This window comes from Rhopilema esculentum, chromosome 5 (genome assembly GCF_057945365.1).
Source record: "Rhopilema esculentum isolate cy_ngs chromosome 5, ASM5794536v1, whole genome shotgun sequence".
Lineage (NCBI taxonomy): Eukaryota > Metazoa > Cnidaria > Scyphozoa > Rhizostomeae > Rhizostomatidae > Rhopilema > Rhopilema esculentum.
In genome coordinates this window covers 10,665,125-10,684,296 of record NC_142819.1, presented here as the reverse complement: position 1 = coordinate 10,684,296, position 19,172 = coordinate 10,665,125, and the positions used below count along the sequence as shown (strand labels likewise).

The 19,172-nt window shown below is 36.3% G+C and overlaps 2 protein-coding genes across 3 annotated transcripts; one reads left to right on the top strand and one right to left on the bottom strand.

Moving 5' to 3' along the window:
- Positions 1–1,412: 1,412 nt before the first annotated feature.
- LOC135689719 (core histone macro-H2A.1) lies at positions 1,413–11,939 on the bottom strand. The gene is made up of 6 exons (XM_065207045.2): positions 11,661–11,939; positions 6,103–6,285; positions 5,558–5,665; positions 4,271–4,451; positions 3,640–3,814; positions 1,413–2,405 (listed from the first exon to the last, which is right to left on the bottom strand). Exons 1-6 carry the CDS (start codon positions 11,937–11,939, stop codon positions 2,246–2,248), a joined length of 1,086 nt encoding a protein of 361 aa, XP_065063117.1. The 3' UTR covers positions 1,413–2,245.
- A 50-nt stretch (positions 11,940–11,989) lies between these two features.
- Positions 11,990–18,250, top strand: LOC135689726 (uncharacterized). 2 transcript variants are annotated; one of them, XM_089108683.1, is made up of 6 exons: positions 11,990–12,126; positions 12,798–12,888; positions 13,295–13,346; positions 14,275–14,339; positions 14,724–14,792; positions 17,201–18,250. In XM_089108683.1, the coding sequence occupies exons 2-6, from the start codon at positions 12,832–12,834 to the stop codon at positions 17,279–17,281; spliced, it is 324 nt and encodes a 107-aa protein (XP_088964809.1). In that variant the 5' UTR covers positions 11,990–12,126; positions 12,798–12,831; the 3' UTR covers positions 17,282–18,250. The 2 variants fall into 2 exon arrangements, with proteins under 2 accessions (XP_088964809.1, XP_065063123.2); XM_065207051.2 differs by having other exon boundaries at positions 12,091–12,189.
- The last annotated feature ends 922 nt before the right edge of the window (positions 18,251–19,172 follow it).

Below are 19,172 nucleotides of genomic sequence, written 5' to 3'. Positions count from 1 at the left end.
ATTCATATTTGACACAGAAGGATTCTCAAGGAAGTTATTTTTATCTTCAGCAAGCGAACGAAGACTAAAAGGCGAATTTGATGAGAAAAGCACAGAAAATGTAATTTTTGACACATCGCTGTATTCAGTTTGACACGAACAAAGCTGCTAGATGCAAAAAGAAATAAGAATTTTATCAAACTGTAAGGAAATACTCGAAAAAGACAAACAGCCGCAACTTTAAAGATAATAAGGCCCATCCCAACTTTATTATCAAACTAAATTTATGCCATAGAAACCTAGAAATATAAAGTCAATGAGTAGTATTTATGGTTTGTCTCTCCTGTATACCTTTCTGCCTAATCTGCCTAGGGTCTGCCTAGGGTTTGCCTAATCGATGTTGCAAATATTTTAGATGCATTTTCTGACCACCCTTAGGTTGTCATATCTCAACATTTTTCTCGTCGTCAACCATGGTGGCGGCTTTCACTAAATACCTGAGAAATTTAAACATTTTGCCCCCTAACTTTCAATGAAGCTTGCCCTGCCCTTCCCATGGTGCTGACGTTTCTGATCTCAGCTGTCCGCTCAAACAGTCAATGTAGCTGGCAGCTCAACCAATGATCTGGAAGAACATCAACCCTCACCATGCTCAAATTGCATAATTACATGACAAGAACAACTTAAATATTTCATAGAGTCCCCTATTGTTAAACTTTTACGACTACATCCCTGCAAGTTAGTGAACCCAGAACCTTACTGCACAGTTCCATTAAAACACCTTTCGAGTACCTCGTTTTATTTCAACTGTTTGGATTCTGAAGTAGAGTAGGTCCCAGGCCCCCTGGGCAACGCGGAGACACCATGTAAACACGTGTGTGAATAGAGATGAGTTTGCTTGCTGTATGAAGTCTCATGTCTTGCCTTGGCCTTCCACCTCAATATATGTAAATGATCCCAAACAAGACACGACACAATAGAGCTATTGTAATAGAAGAGGTTCAAGCTTTCTTCCTTTAAGAAACAAAACCAAATACAACTTCATTTTGCTAACTACCCTCAGTTCAAATCATCATTGTACATCTTTGGACATTATGGGTTGTCGATCGGCTTGTGTCCTGAATAGTGAGCTTAGGATAGAGAGAATAAAGGTTTCATACTTATGATATTCAAATACAGCTTTTAATTACGCAAGCAAAATCTCTTCGCTTCTTCTTCTCCTGTCTAAATGTTGTTCTAAAATGACTGATAACTCTGTTTCACTATCAATGGGATGCCTAACGCTGATCGCAGAACTTTTGCTACGCCTAGAAAATGTTTTCAAAGCTCGACAACTATCCAAGGGGCCCCTGAACAATTCCTAGTGCCCCTCCTGAACTCTTCGGAGCTAACAACTATTGCAAAAGAAAACTTTTAAAATGAGACGGCAAATAAAACACAAACATGATTGCAAATCGGGCTAATGATTTACTATCTTTACTTAAGATCTTCAAATACGTAAAATTAAAATGTAAATGAGGATATAATGAAGTTAAAAAATTAAAATTTATTGCTGTTGCTGTTGGGTACAAAATGATAGTACAACGGTACCTTCTGATAAAAAGACATTAAAATTGCACCTTGAGAAAAAGATTGCCAAGCCTGGGAAAATGAGAAAAAGTATTCAGGAGAAAATCGCCATGATTTTGGTTTCAAGGGGCTAGAAACCTGAGAAATGTAAGGGTAACTTATCAATCATGGGGGGAGGGGGAGGGGATAATTGATAAACATCGACAAAGATTTGGTTTGCAAGATTTGTTTGGGCCTACTTTATAGTTCGGTTTCTCAGCTGTCGTTTTTTTCAGGCTAGGCCATTGGGTTAAAATGATAATGATAAGAACAAATGAAGGTGAAAATAAAGCTAAAAAGAAATGAGGAAAAAACAAAAATCTGAGCTTTCCAATTTGAGCGCTCTCAACCAAATCTTGAAGGTGCTATTTAGTATCGGACGCTTCCTTATGGGGCTGGAAAAACAAGAATGAAGTCTATAGAAGCATAAATATTGCAGCGTTTTCTACGCTATATAACAGTAGTACGGCCATTCTTTATTCTACAAGCTTTACACAAAGGCCTAATAACTTCAAAGGAGAAGACAGGATGAAAGGTTGTATCGGAGCAAGACTAAGCCGAGTTCCAAGGCTTTTCTACCGAGCTTTTGGACCTTTTTACTTACGGACTATAATATAAACAAAACATAACATGTCCTTTCTGCTCGTTATGAACCAGGCTACTCTAACTTGGCAAGTTCCATCGTGTAGACACCAATACTTTCCATATCGTACAAAGCAAAGTAAATCTGCTTTAAAGATGATGACATGACTGTAACGAAGTAGTTGGAGATGGCTTTCAAGATAGTCTGGGCAGCGGTTTGCTTCGGGAAGTTGTTCCTGCAATCAAACATAGTTTTCTTAGCACATGCATCTAAATGTTCAGTGATTTTAACGATGCACGTACGTAACATTTTTTGGGATGCATTGGAAAGGGAAACAATGTCTTATCAACAAGGTGCATTTAAAGCACTTTGGGAACTAAACACCTTATCATTCTATAAGGGTATACAGGAAGATTATCATGAATTCAGGAGTTTGGCAAGCAGAGTTTTGAATGTGACCTGAAAGTATGATGGTGATTTTTTCCTGCAAGCAATATCTTTGGTATGCAAAAAACTCAATATATTTACAAATCACAAGTTAAATATCAATTTAACAAAAGTTATAATGAGATTTTGCAGGACAATCTTCGAAAGCTTTCTTGTTTTAAATGATATAAGTCATTTTCACTTATGGCTGAGCCGAGGGTTATATATGAATCTCTTTACAGAATATGAAAACTTCTATCTCCCTCTGGTGCGGTGTCAATATACCACCGAAAGTTAAATAGCAGATCAGTTTATGATTCTTGATAAATAACAAATGCTATGAATAGCCAAGTGTCATAAAGTATTTTTAGATGTCACTTCTGTGCATTCAAGTGGGAGCGCCATGAATAGACCAATTCGACTTACGGCCTCATTTTGAAAATTTCTTCAAATTATTTTGTACAAAATTTTTGACCTCAGATTCGGATTGCGAGCAATGATTTAAGTATACTTTGAAGTTTTCACTAAGGTATTGCTCACGATATTGATTTTATGACGACAAAAAGATAAAAAATTTATAAGGGATTTGACCGTGATTGGCGACTAGGGGGGTAAAGTTTCCCCGAATGATTTTTGCGGTCAAATCCCTTACAAGTTTTCAAACTTCATTTCTCCGTAAAATCTAAAATACAAGCACAAACAATATGAAAAATTGTATCCGGCCTAAAATTGTGGCGATTAAACCAAATTTGAGCTTTAAAAAGTCGTATAATTAGGTTAGGAGAAATTTTCAAAACGAGGCTGTAAGTCGAATTGGTGTACAGGATGCGGAGGTAAAATTGGTGCATACAGCACGAGAAACAGTATATAAGTTTCTATGTACAAATAATTTCTTTGATAATGTTTGCTTCTTGATAATGATAATGTTTGGAACCAGCTCTAATAACATTTTTTTCAAAAGAAATATTAGTCAGTCAATAAATCGCCTAGTTTGTGAACAACCACAAAAATCAAGTCAATAGCTGACCACGAGCTATACTTACTTTCCACTTCCAATTGAAGGCAATGCAATACTAGTCAAGGATTTTTCATCGGCAAGACTCAATGCATTGTGGACAGCTTTCTCCAGCTCCTCCACAGGGTTCCCTTTTCCCCAAACTGGACTATGCACATGGATGACGTACTTAGCCTTGAGGTTTGGCGCATCGGAAATCATGGCTGCAGACAAAAAGTTGCTCCACATTAATCAAAACCAAAAATATGAAAAATTTATAATTCAACAAAGATCAAAGCATCTTGGTAACATAAAGGTATCCTTCATGAAGACAGACATGGCAAAGTTCTCCCGCTTCTGTGATGATGGACTTAATCTTTATAATTTAAATCTGACAAAATCTTCTTTAAAAATTAAGGCATATATTCAGCTTTACGCTAAATAACTTTTTACTTATAATCTGATCCTAACCTCAATGTAAACAGGGCGTTTCAAATCTAATCACAAGATTTGTAAGCAGAGAACACGAGACGTGCAAACGAACTGCCTATGCGAAGGTATTGAATAATACTTAATACCGACCAGAGTGTATTGAATACTTCTTAATACCGACCAGGGGGTATTGAATAATACTTAATGGAATTCGCCGACAATAAGCTACACAATTTTATTTAACTTACCTCCGGATACTTCCAGATCTCCATGTGACTTATGCAAGGCTTCAACTTCTTTAACAAAGTCATCACCACCAACGGTAGTCAGGGAAGTTCCAACATCACCATTTAGTGAAAACTTTGCATTTGTTGGGTGTACAAAAGCTTCAACCTCAAAGTCAGTGAGGTTTCCTTCCACTACTGAGAGCTGTAGGGTTTAAAATCCGGAATTAAATGCTATTTGATAAGACCAAAAATTAACGACTCTGAAAATGCAACAACATAGCAACTGGCAGGTGCAAAAGACTAATATTAAATAGCAGATAATGATAGGAAGATTGTTTTTTCCAGCTTTGCACAGGAAGAAGAAAAAAGTTTTGCAAAACCAGGGCTTACAATTGGGGGGGGGGGGGGGGGGCGAGCGTGCACGCGCCTGAGGTTATCTTTTAGAGCGATTGGTCGCGCGGCCAGTGATAAATATTTCTCTTGAAGAGCGTGATTACCGGATCCTGATAGGATAGAAACTCTTTTTAGAAACGGAAGTTTGACATCGAATCCTGGTTTCCACTACTCCATTTTCGTATGTCTTCCGGTCATTCAGTTTCTGTTATTCTTGAGCCGTTTTCATTGCTGGCTTTTGAAAATAGTTGCCTTTTATTAGCAATGCATGAAAATATTATATCTTATACTTGTATAACTATTTTATACCTTTTTATGCCAACATTGTAAATAAAAAGTTAATAATAATAATAATAATAATAATAATAATAATAAAAAATAATTGCTCCGGCCCACACCCTTTTGGCCAAGACGAAAACAAAGGTTTTCCCATTACTGTGTTTTGTCCTTTTTCATATCCGTGGTTCGAGCTGATCTTGAAACTGAAGATGAATGAATTTGTTTTTAATTGACTCCGTTTTCGATTTTCTCATTCAAACAATTCGTTTTTAAATGACGTCGGTTTCGATTCTCTCATTAAAACAATTCGTTTTCAAATGACTCTGTTCTCCAATGACTTCGTTTTCGCTGTTCCATCTTCATCTTCAAACAACTCTGTTTTCGGTTGATAACGTTTGAAAATGAAACATCTCTTTGTCGCACAGTACCCTTCATGATTACTCCTGAGGGAAACATGAACATAGCTACACAATGTGTAGCATTCAGTTTATTTATTTAAAGGTTTGTTTAGTTTAATGATTCAATAGAAAAAACTTTTTTGGCCGCGTGCGTTGATTTCTGAGCGTGAAAGCCCTGCAAAACTGGTTCAAACTATAACAGGGAGCATTAAAAAAATACTGGATATCATCTGGGTACCTTCTGTCCCAAGAAAAGTGACTTTTCTGACAACACAACAATTCCTTTAGATTGATCATCTGAGCTCGCTGCTGCCTTCTTTCCCTTCCCCTTCTTTGGTGTAGCAGCCTAAAAATGTTAAGAGTTGTTTACAAGAGAGCACAGCAAAATCTCAATATTACTTACATCAAAAACCATTACAAAACATTCTCATTAAGTGTTTATTCAGTATAAGTATTCAAGACATTTTCATCAAATTAGGTTCCTATAGAAAACTTATTTTTCTATAGGCACGAGCACTGATTGGACAATTTTGCCTGGGTCATCTGCTTCTGTTTTCTGATTGGCCTATTTCGATCCACAACTGGGTATATACTTGCAACTGTGTTCTTACCAACCCTTATTCTGACGTTTTAAACTCTCAGGAGTGACCGACCAAAAAGCTTTAAATAGTATGTTGTGAAATCTTTTCTTTTTCAAATTCATTATCATTAGAGAGTTGATACAAAAGATTTTTGCAATATCAAGAAAATCACAAAAGATTTGCATACATAATGTGGTATTACCTTGCTTTTTGCTTCACTGGCAGCCTTAACTGGAGATCCTTTAGCCCCTTTTTTAGGGCTCTTTGCAACTTTTGCTTTTGGCTCAGGAGGGCTGATCAGTTTGCCATTTTTTCTCTTTTTTAATAACTCAGGATTGATATGGGGAACAACTCCTCCTTGTGGGATTGTGACACCTTGAAGCAACTAGAAAAGTGTACAAAATTGGAATAAAATTTGAAGTTGGAATAAAAGTACCAGTACATTTCTATAAATTCGATGAGCAAAGTTGTTAGCGCTCTATCTTTAATTATTACTAACAAAAGCTGTAGGTTTAAATATATAATATAATTTATAGTATGACGCTTAAAACCTAAACATTTGAGATTTGTATGGTTTATCCATTGTGTATCTTAGGAAACCCTAGAAAAAGTTTTCTGAAGACTCAAGCTGTAACCCCTGAAACTAAATAAAGACTACAAACACTTGCTTGCATCCAATCTTATCAATAAATATTTTTGGAGTCAAGAAATTTTTTGAGAAATAATGTCTTACAAAATTTTAATGCCATAACAATGAGTTCTCCCACTGATATAATAAGTATTTTTGGCTCTTGGAGATAGTTTTTATTGTTTTCCTATTTTTAAAAGCCACTAGCTCTTGAGAACAGAAACCAAAAGCCTTTAGATTATTGCCACCAGTAACATGAAAATGTTATTGCATTGAATGAAAATGATGCTCAAAAGCAAAATAGACAAAGGGGAAATAATAATGACAAGGGAAGCTGGTTAATTAAATATTCTATGGCAGACAGTGGCCCTCTCTGAGAGCTATAGATGTGCCTCGATTGTTGTACCAGTATAGTTTGAAGGGGATCTGAGGTTGTAATGGCTGATATCTAAACACTATAATGTGGTTTACCATTTGCAAAGAAAATACAGAGTTTAATTTTTTGTTAAGATTCCTTCAAGGAAAATGAAAGCATTCATGTTTCTACAGAGTTTCCAAACTTTCTTTCACAAAATGGATGGTTCTTCAGGAAAACTCCTGGATCAAAACTAATTTTTTGTGAAAATAGACTTATGCTTGGTCCTTACTACCAACATAACTACAACACAAGAAAAAGTGGAGGTGTTCAAGACACAAAATTAGCTTGATTCTCCTATATGGCATGATTTGAATGACCTCACTGAAGAAAATAGGGAAACAAGCACAAGCATTGTCCAATGCATGCAAAACCAAAAACTTTCTAGGAAATTTCTTAAAAATTAAAGAGACAGAAAGTTTAAAGGTACGTTTAAAATGTTTCAAAAGCAGGGGAAAGTCAAATTTAGAGGCAATTTTATTGGTATGCGATAAGATATGTTTTCTTGGTAAGTGTTAAAGTATTCCCCTATGGCACTTCCACTATATTGTTGTGAAAGCATACTCAATAGAAAATCTCTGTCATAATGAAATATGTCATAATTTAATCCCCTTATAAAAATCCTATCCAGGAAGTGGGCCTGCGAATGCACCAGCCCTTGACTGCCTGGAGAATACTTCTCTTTAAGGTCGGTGGCAACAATGGGAAACTGTTTCCGGGCTGATGCACCTGCCCGCAAGACGACTGTCTCCGGGGGAAAGCTGGAAAGCAGAAATTGGAAAGGAAAAAAAATTAGTCAAGATAGAAAGAAAAAAGAGAGGAGTGGGTGGGTGGGGAAGCTTGTAAAGCGTATCTATCTGTCTCGTTCTGCTTGCAGAATGAGAGTGCACTAGCTATCGTGCTATGTGGGCGTACCATCACCACATGGAGAAATTAAGGGAACGGAAGAACTATTGTTAACAGGACAATAGGTAATCAAGTCACGTGTGGTATTTTTTTCTAGTGGATTAACTCTGTTTAAACAAGTCTAAACAACATTAAAATGAAATAAAAAAATTTCATTTTAATGATGTCACATGATTAAGATGAGCACACAGCTTTTACGGGGTAGAGTTCAAATTTCTAATTTACACGTCGTTTTAACATGATATTTTCAACTTATCATCAGGTTATCAAGTATGATATATTATTAACATGCCTGGAGCTAACTGTGCGTTCAATAAATGTGGAGTGAAAGGAAGATGAAGGTTATTTTTGATGGCAATATTTACAGTTCCAATCCGAGCAGAAGTTTTATTCAAAACGGCAAAAGAATATCTTGGATTTGTTTTCAAAGTGTTTATCTGCAAAAAACATTCTGTCTCTGCTTGAGCAAAGATTTTCTCAATTTCATTTTTAGCTGTTATCAAACCTCCTCTACTCTTGGTTTCGTCAGTCTTTGGGACACAGGCCTTTCTCCAGCAACCCAATTCAAGTCTGGTTAATGTCATTTGGGCTGTTTCTTGCTTTTTCAAAAACTTGTGTTCAATCTAGCCAGATAAGTATTGTAGGAAATCAAAATTTTTATCACTCATCGCCAATGGCCTTTGCCATAACAAAACTGCTTGCCATCACTACTGTCTGATGAGACTGCATAGCATTCCATTTATTTATTTTAAAAAAGAGTTTGTTTAAATGTAATTTATTATGAAAAATCGCTTCAGGTAGGGCTTCTGGATAGTCAGAGCCTGTGCGCAGACCCAATATTAGCAGCTATTAAGTTGGAAATAAGTTTGCGAAGATTTTACCAATCTCATAATATCTGACATATTCAATAGGCGGATAGACCAGCTGCACTGGCAACAGCGATGTTGTGTTCCTTCTTCGTTTGTCATTTTAGGCCACTTTTCTTGTTGTAGTGCTTTTTGCACAACTGAGTTCACCAGAGTTTCTGAGTCTCTGAAACTACGCTATCCAAGGCAGGAAAAATCTTGTCATTTAACAGTTTGTCTAGCTTTTCTTTGATAAAGATATAAAATCTAAGCTATTCGCTGTACACACTGCCAGCTGATGTTGTAAATGCTTATTGTGTGTCAAAAGCTGGGGCACTAGACTAGAGCCTGTTGTGGCTCTGAAAGCAGTGGATTTATCAGTCGTAATTACTTCTATCACTTTATTTTGTTACTTCTGTATTGTTTTTGTTCTGATTTTCTCCAAACTTGCCATTTATTTCTGTTAAGTACACAATCAAAATCTTAGTAGCTTCTAAATTTAAAACACTCAAGTAGGATAAATGGCCTTGACAGCTCTTTTTGAATTTTTCCATGTATCCTTCAGCTAACAAGATTATGATATATTGTCTTTAAAAAGCTTTCTCATAATTGTATGAATACAAAATATTTTACTTTTGATATTTCAGTATAATGTGTGATTAACATGCCTTTGAGTTTGAGTTTAAGGTTTGTCTGCGCACTAAAACATCAGCATCCACCATATCAAAATTTGTTTGTGCACTCGTTTTTATCATGTGTTCTACGAATAGGCTGGCTTCAAGTCAACGCGTGAAACAAAAGGATAAAACAAAGGACTTCCAGACCAGAATTTTTCTATTGATGAGAGAACATTGCAAATGGAAATAAATTACAAAGTTGATTAAGCATATTTCTTGCACATAAATGCTTAAAATTGCATTTTGGACTGTTATGGGGGGCCAAAAGCGTCCTTTTCACAAGAAAATTGTATTATCTTAAATCTTTATTCCTGAACAGACATCAAACAGACAGAAGGAATAGTTGGTCTATTCCTTCCAAACTCGAACTCTATCATAAGCGAGCACTTATCTTTCGCACATTTTATTAGCCTCAAATTTTTATAGATCTTGGATCAAAGGCTACATAGAACTCCTCGAATAGTAACTGAACTAGATGAACTATATGACACATTTAAGAACAAATTAAATTGCCATTTGATTGGTTCCTTGCATACAAAATAGTTTTTTTCATACCTGTATATAGAAGAATTGGGAGTCCTCACAAAACAGGATTTTACTGATCCCACTTGCAAGGTACACTCGTAAACGACAGTGTAATCTGGGTCAAGTCAATTGAAGCTTTAAGATTTTGCATGTTTTAATAAATAGGGCCCTACAGGAGATACATGAAAGTGCCATGGGATATTGCAAATGAGACATGCGACCACAACTGCAAAGCAAGGATTATCAGCTCAAAAGGTCAAGCGATTTTCAGACCTCAGCCTAAAACTATGGAAACCTTCCTTTACAGGGGTTTTTCACCATTTTCAAAACTTCTGTTAGTTTTAACACTGTGTGCCTTGAAAGTCCGGCCACTAGAATCTGAAGAAATCCAAAAGTAGATGTTTTCATCCAGAAAACGTTTACCTAACCTTAAAGTAGAAAAAAATAGAAACGATTGCGTTATTATCACCGTTCGTTGATAGTCAAATTATGATAAAAAATTATGTTGGGCCATATTGGTCACTTCAGAATAAAGTGTTTAGATTACTTAAGGCATGTAATAAACTGCACTTCTGAGCAATGGAAGCCGTGTGCCAAGGCATGGGCCTGCAATCACACGCTATTCCCAGCATGGCTTGATATATACTAATCAATACTGTGTATGCCCAGGAAGCACAAAAAGACTAAAGGACAACACTTTTTTGAGTCATGGCAAACGGCCAAGCAACATTGGATAAGAAATTTGAATTAATTATATATCTAAGTATGTTTTGCTGTTTCTGTAAATATCAATGCTATTTCTCCATTTAGAAAAAAACCAAATTATGGTTTAAAAATCAGTGTAAATAAAGGAATCAGGAAAGCTGAAAATTATAAAGAAAAAATATAAAAGGAAGGAAACTTTTTTCAAATCTCATCGCGTAAATGTTAAATGACTTGCCCACAAATACACTACAGGCAAAAACAGAAAAACCTCGAAAAGGAAGTTGACTTGTTTTGGAAGGACCAACTATTTATATATATACTTTCAAACAAGTTATGTATAATGACTTCTAAGCATGTTAAGTACCGTAGTAAAGATGCATGTGCATGTCTGCTTGAAATTAGACAAGAAGGATGGTCAGATTCTTAGTTCCACTCAATTTTATATTCATATTTGCCAAAAATGGATCATAGAAAGGTTTTCACTACAGCAGCTATTCCAGTTAAATCTAAATAAATGTCTAAATATTCAAATTGAAGTAACTCGTGTTCAAACAGTCCAAACGACAGGAAAAAGGTATGTCTTCACCCCAAAACAGAGAAAAAAGAGGCCTAGCTAAGTGCCTGTGGATGAAATTGTCGATTAAAAATAATCAATTTTAATCAGACAATGTTTTCAAATAGAAAACCGCTCAAATAATCTTTTTCTGCTCTGAAAACATATCCTTTGTTTTATCTTCCCTTTCATGCCTCGTTGGTTTATACTTGATCATGTTATTTACAAGTCAAAGTAATAAAAACAATGCACTTATTATTAGTCAATTAATTTATGACATGAGCTATATATTCGAGAATAATTCTACAACTTTAAACATTCTCTCTGATTTCACTTGACCTCCATACTTTTCGAAGAAGCGTTCAGCAAACACTGCAGGACAATCATTCAAAAGAATAATTAATCCCATTGTTTTAAAGAGCCGCTGGCTTTCACAATGGAGGACGAATGGCGGGAACAAACAAGGCATGTAAAAATATGCCTAGCATGGACAAGAACTACGTTACCTTGTGCAACTCTAAGTCATTAGCTACAGCTAACAGGATATGGCGTGGCGTGATCCGGGATTTCTTGTTATCCCTTGCAGCGTTTCCAGCCAGCTCCAATATCTCAGCACACAAATATTCCATAACAGCCGCCTGGTAAATTGGCGCCCCAACACCAATTCGTTGATGGTGGGTGCATTTTCGGAGGAACCTGTACACCCTGCCAACCGGGAAGGTGATTCCTGCTCGGGATGATTTGGTTCTATTTTTTCCTCGCTTTGCAGTTGCTCTCCCAGACATCTTGCTTGTTTTATTTCCTTGTTAATTTTGATTTGTGTGTACCGCTCGCTTGATTCCAAGATCAGAGAGAGAGCATCGATTATTCACGCTCGAGGAAAGACAGGTGTCGGATTCTCTCTCTCTCTTTCAATCTGGCCTCTTTTGCAAAAACTGTCAGCCAATGAAACAAACGGATTTCAAAAATAAGGTAAGCCATTTCCGCCATCTTGAATTAATGGTATCAAACAGTGAAGGGAAAAGTGTTTTTAAGGTAAGAATATATTGTTAAAAAGCATCTCAGACTTTTAAAATGATACTAATAAATATTTAGTTATTATAATTTGTGTTAATATCAACAAGTAGCCTGAACACATCTTAAACAGCAGAATCTGGGCTAAAATAAGTCATAAGTCATTTTACTTTGTGATTTCTTGGGGGAATGAAAAAGCATTTAAATTTTTTAACAGTAGCTTTAAAGAGAAGTCATAATAAAAATAATATTCAACAAACTCATTAAAGCCTCTCCTTCCTTGTCATTTAATAGTTGTATATTGGCAATGCATATTGAAAGTAATGACAAAATAATTCAAGAATAAGCTGCAGTATTTTTGTTATGATGACCACCTCCCTCTAAATGACTGGAAATGTATTATTTTGCACTTTCTACAAGTAAACTCTAATGATACAATGTGAAAATGTTAAATTATAACATTAAAACATCCATCAGGGAAAGCCTCACAGCCACAAGGATATACTCTGATCCCAATTTGGAACATGATTTTCATTTTAGTCTTAATGCATTGGAATTAGGATCAAAACTGTGCTAGGACTAAAGTGCTGAAAATTGTTTGTTGATATATATTGTTGCCTCTCCATCAGATTTCAGAGCCAGGTTAATGATAGAAAACTGGAAATGTCTGGAGGTGTCATATCACAAATGATAACAAAGAAACTGACAGAGGTCTTTAAGGTGACTTTTCATTCTCTGTTTGGTACGAGAAAATTGACTACTGACCTAGCTTTAAAGATATAATTTTCAGTGCTTAGATTCCTTTTTGGAAGGATGTCTATCTGTCAAATCATCACATTATTCAAAATTGAGGCACCTGGTGAAAGCATACTTAAAGCAGGCAGCCATGCTACACAAAATTGTACTTTATTTGAAAAACGGGAATGTTTTCAAATCTAGGAATTCATTACATTACCTGTTATTAAATTACCAGATGCCCAATTTTGAAGAGTCATAAAATTTGATGAATCAAGCTCTTGAATTCCTGCAGCAGAGCACCAATATATGACATATCATTTCCCAGTATGATATAATCTGTCAGTCTATAAACCTGGCTCATTCATCTCATTCTGTGATTTTTTTATAGCCTCGATATTTGAATGTTATCAATGAAAGTCACATGCATAATGTACCAAAAGGTATGATACAAATTTACGTAGTTAGTATTATTTTGCTCCTGTGCTTTCACAAAATATTACTTATTTCTAGTATATTTAATCCACTTTTTGAGGCTGATTTTCAAGCTATTTAAAAGTGGATGGCCATTTTTCCTAGATAACATGTAGACAATTAGCAGCAATCTAATCACCAGAATATATGTATACCTGTGGATCGGAGGTCTACTGTATGGTGAAAAAAGAGGTCTTGTGGGAGTTGCCCCCTTTTACATTTCAAAGTGGGGCTGCACCCCTTCCCATACTATCTTTCTCTCCTTGTTATATCTCCACACAATCATGATTGTTGGTTTTAAATGAAATCATTTGACCTAGCGACCATCAGCTTTGAACCAGATTTTATATTTTGATTACAGCAACCTATAGATAATTATAGATTATAATTTGCCATTTATACTCTAAGGAATTCACAAAAATTAAAAAAAGCAAAGGCAATGTTTCTATTTTTATATGAAACCATAACTCGGAAGTGTCAGTTTTTCAGGGATGCTAGTTTTCACTGCTTCCCTTAGCCAGTTGAAGTGCTTCTTTATAATCAAACTTGAGTCAGATGTGTGCACCAGGAAAGCAAAGGGGACTAGGGGCAGGAGCCTAAATAAGAAAGCTTGCTTCCCCCCTCTTGCTACATTGCTGAATGTTTGCAAAAATTGCAGTGCATTTTGTCAGAGTTATGCTAAAATTGATAATCATGTGCCCTCTTACTCCCTCACTACAAAATCCAGCCCCACAATAGTGTGTCTATCCATTAAGAACTAGTTATATTTTAAGCTTTTATTTGTCGTTCAATGAAGCTTGCCCACTCTAGGGAGTTTTTCAGAAATGTTTTGAGTGTCAACTTTTGTTGATTGAAAACAATCTCTTTCTTCTTCAATTTTGTTATTTTTACTTTTAGGCTCAGAAACACATTTTAAAGTAGTTGTAGTATCTGAATTATTTTCGGACAAAGCTTTGATACAGGTAGCTTTTTTATTTCTCAAGCTTTTTCTTTGCTATAAATCATACTTTTGCTTGTAGCCCAGTCCTTTTGCTGCTTCTACTTTAGCAATTGACTGTTTTAAGTCTGAAGTTGTTCATCCCAGTTACTTACACAATCATTGTTATAAACTTATACCCTTATTGGCAAAATGTTTTGATTTTGAAAATCTTCCTCTCGCTTACATCATTCTGCATATCCCAGGATGCTGCAATGTCCCATGATGCCTCATTTTTAAATGTTGCTAAAACCCATAGTGATGTATCCTTTCCTAAGAGCAATCTCTCATAATTCTGTTTTTATTTCATTGCTTTTGCTGTTATCAAGACTAAATCTCGTTTTTTATTTCAATCTTTTTTACTTGACAGCGTCACCGCTTAGTCAATGAAACATTGAAGGATGAGCTGGCATCAGGAGTCCATGCATTGTCAATTCAGGTGATGAAACTTAAAGCAGTGTTTTGACTAAAAAGTTGAACTGTTGTTCAGTGTAAAGTGAGTTTAGTGTACATCGGAACGGCGATCAATGCACTCATTAAATATATCCATCCATCGACTGACGTGTTGTTTCCAACCCGGCAAGTCCTGTTTAAAACGTAGAGTACACAGAGCCAGTGAAAGAGACAGTGGCTGCCTGTAGAACTCTGATCTGAACTGAATTAAATTGCATACAAGGTAATATATTTATGTACAAAATAAATTTGCTGGGTAAGGATGTGTTAGGATTATGTAATTATGATGCAATGAAGAAAGAAAACTCTGGACGAGACGAAGTCAGCGTCACTTGGATGAGTGAAGCTGTAAACAATGGTGAAGAAAATGTCCTGTGGTATGCAGCAACTAGAGGCAGTTGCCTTTCCCTCATCAAGTTGAAGCAAGTCTGGCACCCCTTTTCGGAAATAATGCGGCCCTTTTGATGAATGAGAATCAGGTGAAAAGTTTCTATTTACTTTAAGGATTACTTCAAAGTTGACTTGTGTATTCCGAAAATGGATCATGTTTTGCTAGAAAAATCGCGCTTTGGAAGACAAGAAAGGCTATCAATAAAGTTTTGTTCCTTAATTCCTGACTTCATTCAAACAGTGTTCAATTTCTTGCGGTTAAAAGTTGTTGAATCTTCATGTCAGAATCAAACCAAAAAGAACTATGGAGCATAATTGTGATAGAATATTTGTCTGTTGTGCCTAGGAGCTTTGTTTCTCAGTCGATGTTGTAAATATCCCAGGCCCATCTTCCGACAATCTCTAAAATGTCATGGTTGCAAAACTTTTTCTGCCGCCAACCATGGTGTGCCACCTGCATCAAACCGAACCCTGAATAATCAATCTTACGTAGGGGGATTTCATATGGCCTAAGCACGGTCACTTTATAGCTTCCCTCCAAGAGGCAAGCGGTAGCGAAGAATTCGATAAAAGTTGTATTACAAAGCTAATGGCGAGGATAATTCGTATTAAAATAAAAATATAAATGGCGAGGATAATACGCATTAAAAATTATTTACGAGGATAATACGCAAACGTTGAAATGTTGACTTGCTTCCGTTGGGTGTACCATGCAAGTAGTGATGAAAATTTTGTTGAATTTTTGACGATGCAAGGTTTCATGAGTAGGTTTACCAAGAACCTTTGATGAGTGAATTGCCAATGTTTTATGAATCGGATGACCAGGAACCGGGTTGAGTGGGAACTACGGTGGGTCGAGTACGGAATGCTGATGATGCGAAGGGTTTTATGAGTAGGGTAACCAAGAACCCTTGATGAGTGAATTGCCAATGTTTTATGAATCGGATGACCAGGAACCGGGTTGAGTGGGAACTACGGTGGGTCGAGTACGGAATGCTGATGATGCGAAGGGTTTTATGAGTAGGGTAACCAAGAACCCTTGATGAGTGAATTGCCAATGTTTTATGAATCGGATGACCAGGAACCGGGTTGAGTGGGAACTACGGTGGGTCGAGTACGGAATGCTGATGATGCGAAGGGTTTTATGAGTAGGGTAACCAAGAACCCTTGATGAGTGAATTGCCAATGTTTTATGAATCGGATGACCAGGAACCGGGTTGAGTGGGAACTACGGTGGGTCGAGTGCGGAATGCTGATGATGCGAAGGGTTTTATGAGTAGGGTAACCAAGAACCTTTGATGAGTGAATTGCCAATGTTTTATGAATCGGATGACCAGGAACCGGGTTGAGTGGGAACTACGGTGGGTCGAGTACGGAATGCTGATGATGCGAAGGTTTTATGAGTAGGGTAACCTAGAACCTGCGAAGAGCCAAAGACACGAAGTGCTGAACACCGGGGAGTGCCGTGGTGCTGCCGAGGATGAGCTGGGTTGGGTTTGGATGGAAAACAACGTCGATGGATGTAGTCTTGGCCATGCAAAAATTAAGTACATGTAAAGATAAGAACAAATTAAGAACCAGCTTAGGCGGAGGTACAGTAAAGTGTGATTTTGAACAAAGTTGTGAGACCTCTTAAAAAATCCATTTCATGTCAGTGAATTTTCAAACTTATTGACAAATAAGGGGTGACTCACTCACTTTGTTGGCAAATGTGGCCTGAACCGCTGGTGACCGCACTGCTTACAACCTGATATTTTAAAAATAAATTAAGAACATTCCAGCCTCCAAGTTTTAAAAATTAAGAACAGCCAGCCTGACCTTCAGTTTTCTGGTTGTTGTATAAAAAAGAGTAACCTTTTTATAATTTTTAATCAGTCAGACAATTATCTTAAGTTTCTAGTTTATAGATAAATATCAAATTGTGAATTGTTTTGTTGCTTGTCAGGGCTCATGATTCACCCAGCTGATTTTAATTTCCTTAATAGAATTTATGTATTTTTGCAGGCAAAGACACCAGAACAGTGGGAAAGCAGCGAAAAAAAAGTCCCAGTTTCTCCTCCTTGCATGGGTGGCAGCAGAAGATAGGCTTTATAGAGATACTTAAGTGTGAAACTGAATACAGTTGGCCATATGTCTTCCTCCTCCGCATGAATATCGAAGCTACAAAAATATGATGGAATTTTCCGTCTCTCCAGTATGATAAATGTTGCAGCAAAATAACATTTATTGTTGTTCATGGACATGGTTGCTCATGCTACGTGAAGCAAAAAGAGATTGTTTGTATTTTGAAATTTTAGACGATTGGAAATATAGTTATTATTCACATTTTGTAATAAAGACTAAGGTCAGTTAACATAATGTTTATGTTTGGTAAATTTTTCAATAGGCGCATGCATGGAAATGATACTACGCACGCGCAGTGTATTTTTAGAAGAATTTTTCATCAGGCCTTTTTCGGTTCCTTTTTTGTCTGAGTTGGTCTCCCGTTTGGCCTTCTTTTATAAATCCCATCCAGCAACCCTGAATTGTTGCTGTCTTGTCTAAAATCATCCGCGCGCCGCGCGGCAAATGACAGGATGACACAATTGGAAGATATGCTAAAAGAATGAAAGTTAACTGTACAACGACAAACCTTTATAGAATTTTAGATCATATTAGTTCATTCTGAACATTTGTGAAAATAGCAAGCAGCTACAACGCCTTAATCACTCGTTATATTGCGTCTTAATTTTGTAAATTGTATTTCTTGTAAAACGAAACCATGATAATGTAAAATAAGATCAGTTTTAAGCTAAAGGGGAAGAAGCGTTCAATGATGTTCATGGATATGCGTGAATTGTCTACATGACGCTTGTTAGTCTTTTTTTATCAGCACCTCAACAAATTCTAACCAGTTTCTTGATAAAATATCAATATTACCTAATCGGGTTTCCATTATTCACAGGGTAGTTTTATTCATGATAGCTTTTAATAATAAGTACCATATTCGTTTGGTTTTTGTATTTCAGGGAATGATATCTTGTTTTCTATCAATATTTTAATTTACTCAATCTGTTTGTGTCTACTTTCTTGATGAAGCACGATCTTACAAGTCACCGAAGTTGCATTTCGCTCGAGAAAGCAAAATTTAAGACGTAAACGCTACTGGAGTAACTTGATATTTACGTGAAATTTCAATGCTTTTGCACACCTTTCATTTAATGACGTAACGGGTAAGTCGTTTTTGGATAGGATGATTTACCACTTTTGTCAGCATTGTAACATGCCATCCTTAAGTCTAGTTTTTGAACTGAAATTGGAGAGTGCTGGCAGAATAAAGTGTACAAAAAAGAAGCCGGAATGACCCTTATCCTTGAGGGAATATTCTTCTCTCTTTGGTCTAGACTATTTTAATGTATAAGCTATATTGATCAAGGTGAAATTGTTGGTTGATTGTTTAGAAAGAAAATCTGCTTTAAATATCTTGGTGGAGGTTCCTAGAGCGGCTGATGCTTAATATATCAAACGGCAACCATTTCAATTTAGCAAGATTTTCAAGTTGCTTCTGTTTTTCTTAGAACTTAACCCTTCCCTCCACTACCTTTTTGCATATCATAGGAACTTCATAAATTGTTTTTGGTTCTAAATAAGAATCATTATTTTTCCTAATGTTCTTCTTTCTTTAAATTTGGCATCAATTCATAATTTCCGGAATTTTCTTTACTTTTACCTAAACATTCTCTACTTTTGACCTCTGAGACATTTTTCTGGTTTACAAACAATGCTATGTTATGTCAGTTTGGCACAGGGCAGACGATATTTGCATTATTGGTCATTAGAGAAGGGGAGGGGGATGAATGGATGTTTTGGTGGATTTTTATTAGAGCTAGACGTCACCTGACCACGGGAGTTCAGTGTTGGATCGAAAAAATAAACGATCATAAAAACTTGAAGAAAGCGGAGCTTTTAACTAGCCTGGTTGCAGTGGCGGCGCCAG

Bases quoted from the DNA above. Each gene is read 5' to 3' on its own strand.
- LOC135689726 (XM_089108683.1), top strand. From the start codon at position 12,832: ATGTCTGGAGGTGTCATATCACAAATGATAACAAAGAAACTGACAGAG. The intron at 12,889-13,294 runs GTGACTTTTCAT...ATTTTTTTATAG, and splicing joins AACTGACAGAGGTCTTTAAG to CCTCGATATTTGAATGTTAT. The intron at 14,793-17,200 runs GTGATGAAACTT...GTATTTTTGCAG, and splicing joins TCCATGCATTGTCAATTCAG to GCAAAGACACCAGAACAGTG.
- LOC135689719 (XM_065207045.2), bottom strand. From the start codon at position 11,939: ATGTCTGGGAGAGCAACTGCAAAGCGAGGAAAAAATAGAACCAAATCA. The intron at 6,286-11,660 runs GTAACGTAGTTC...ACACTTTTCTAG, and splicing joins ATGACTTAGAGTTGCACAAG to TTGCTTCAAGGTGTCACAAT. The intron at 2,406-3,639 runs GTAAGTATAGCT...GTTTGATTGCAG, and splicing joins CCTTCAATTGGAAGTGGAAA to GAACAACTTCCCGAAGCAAA.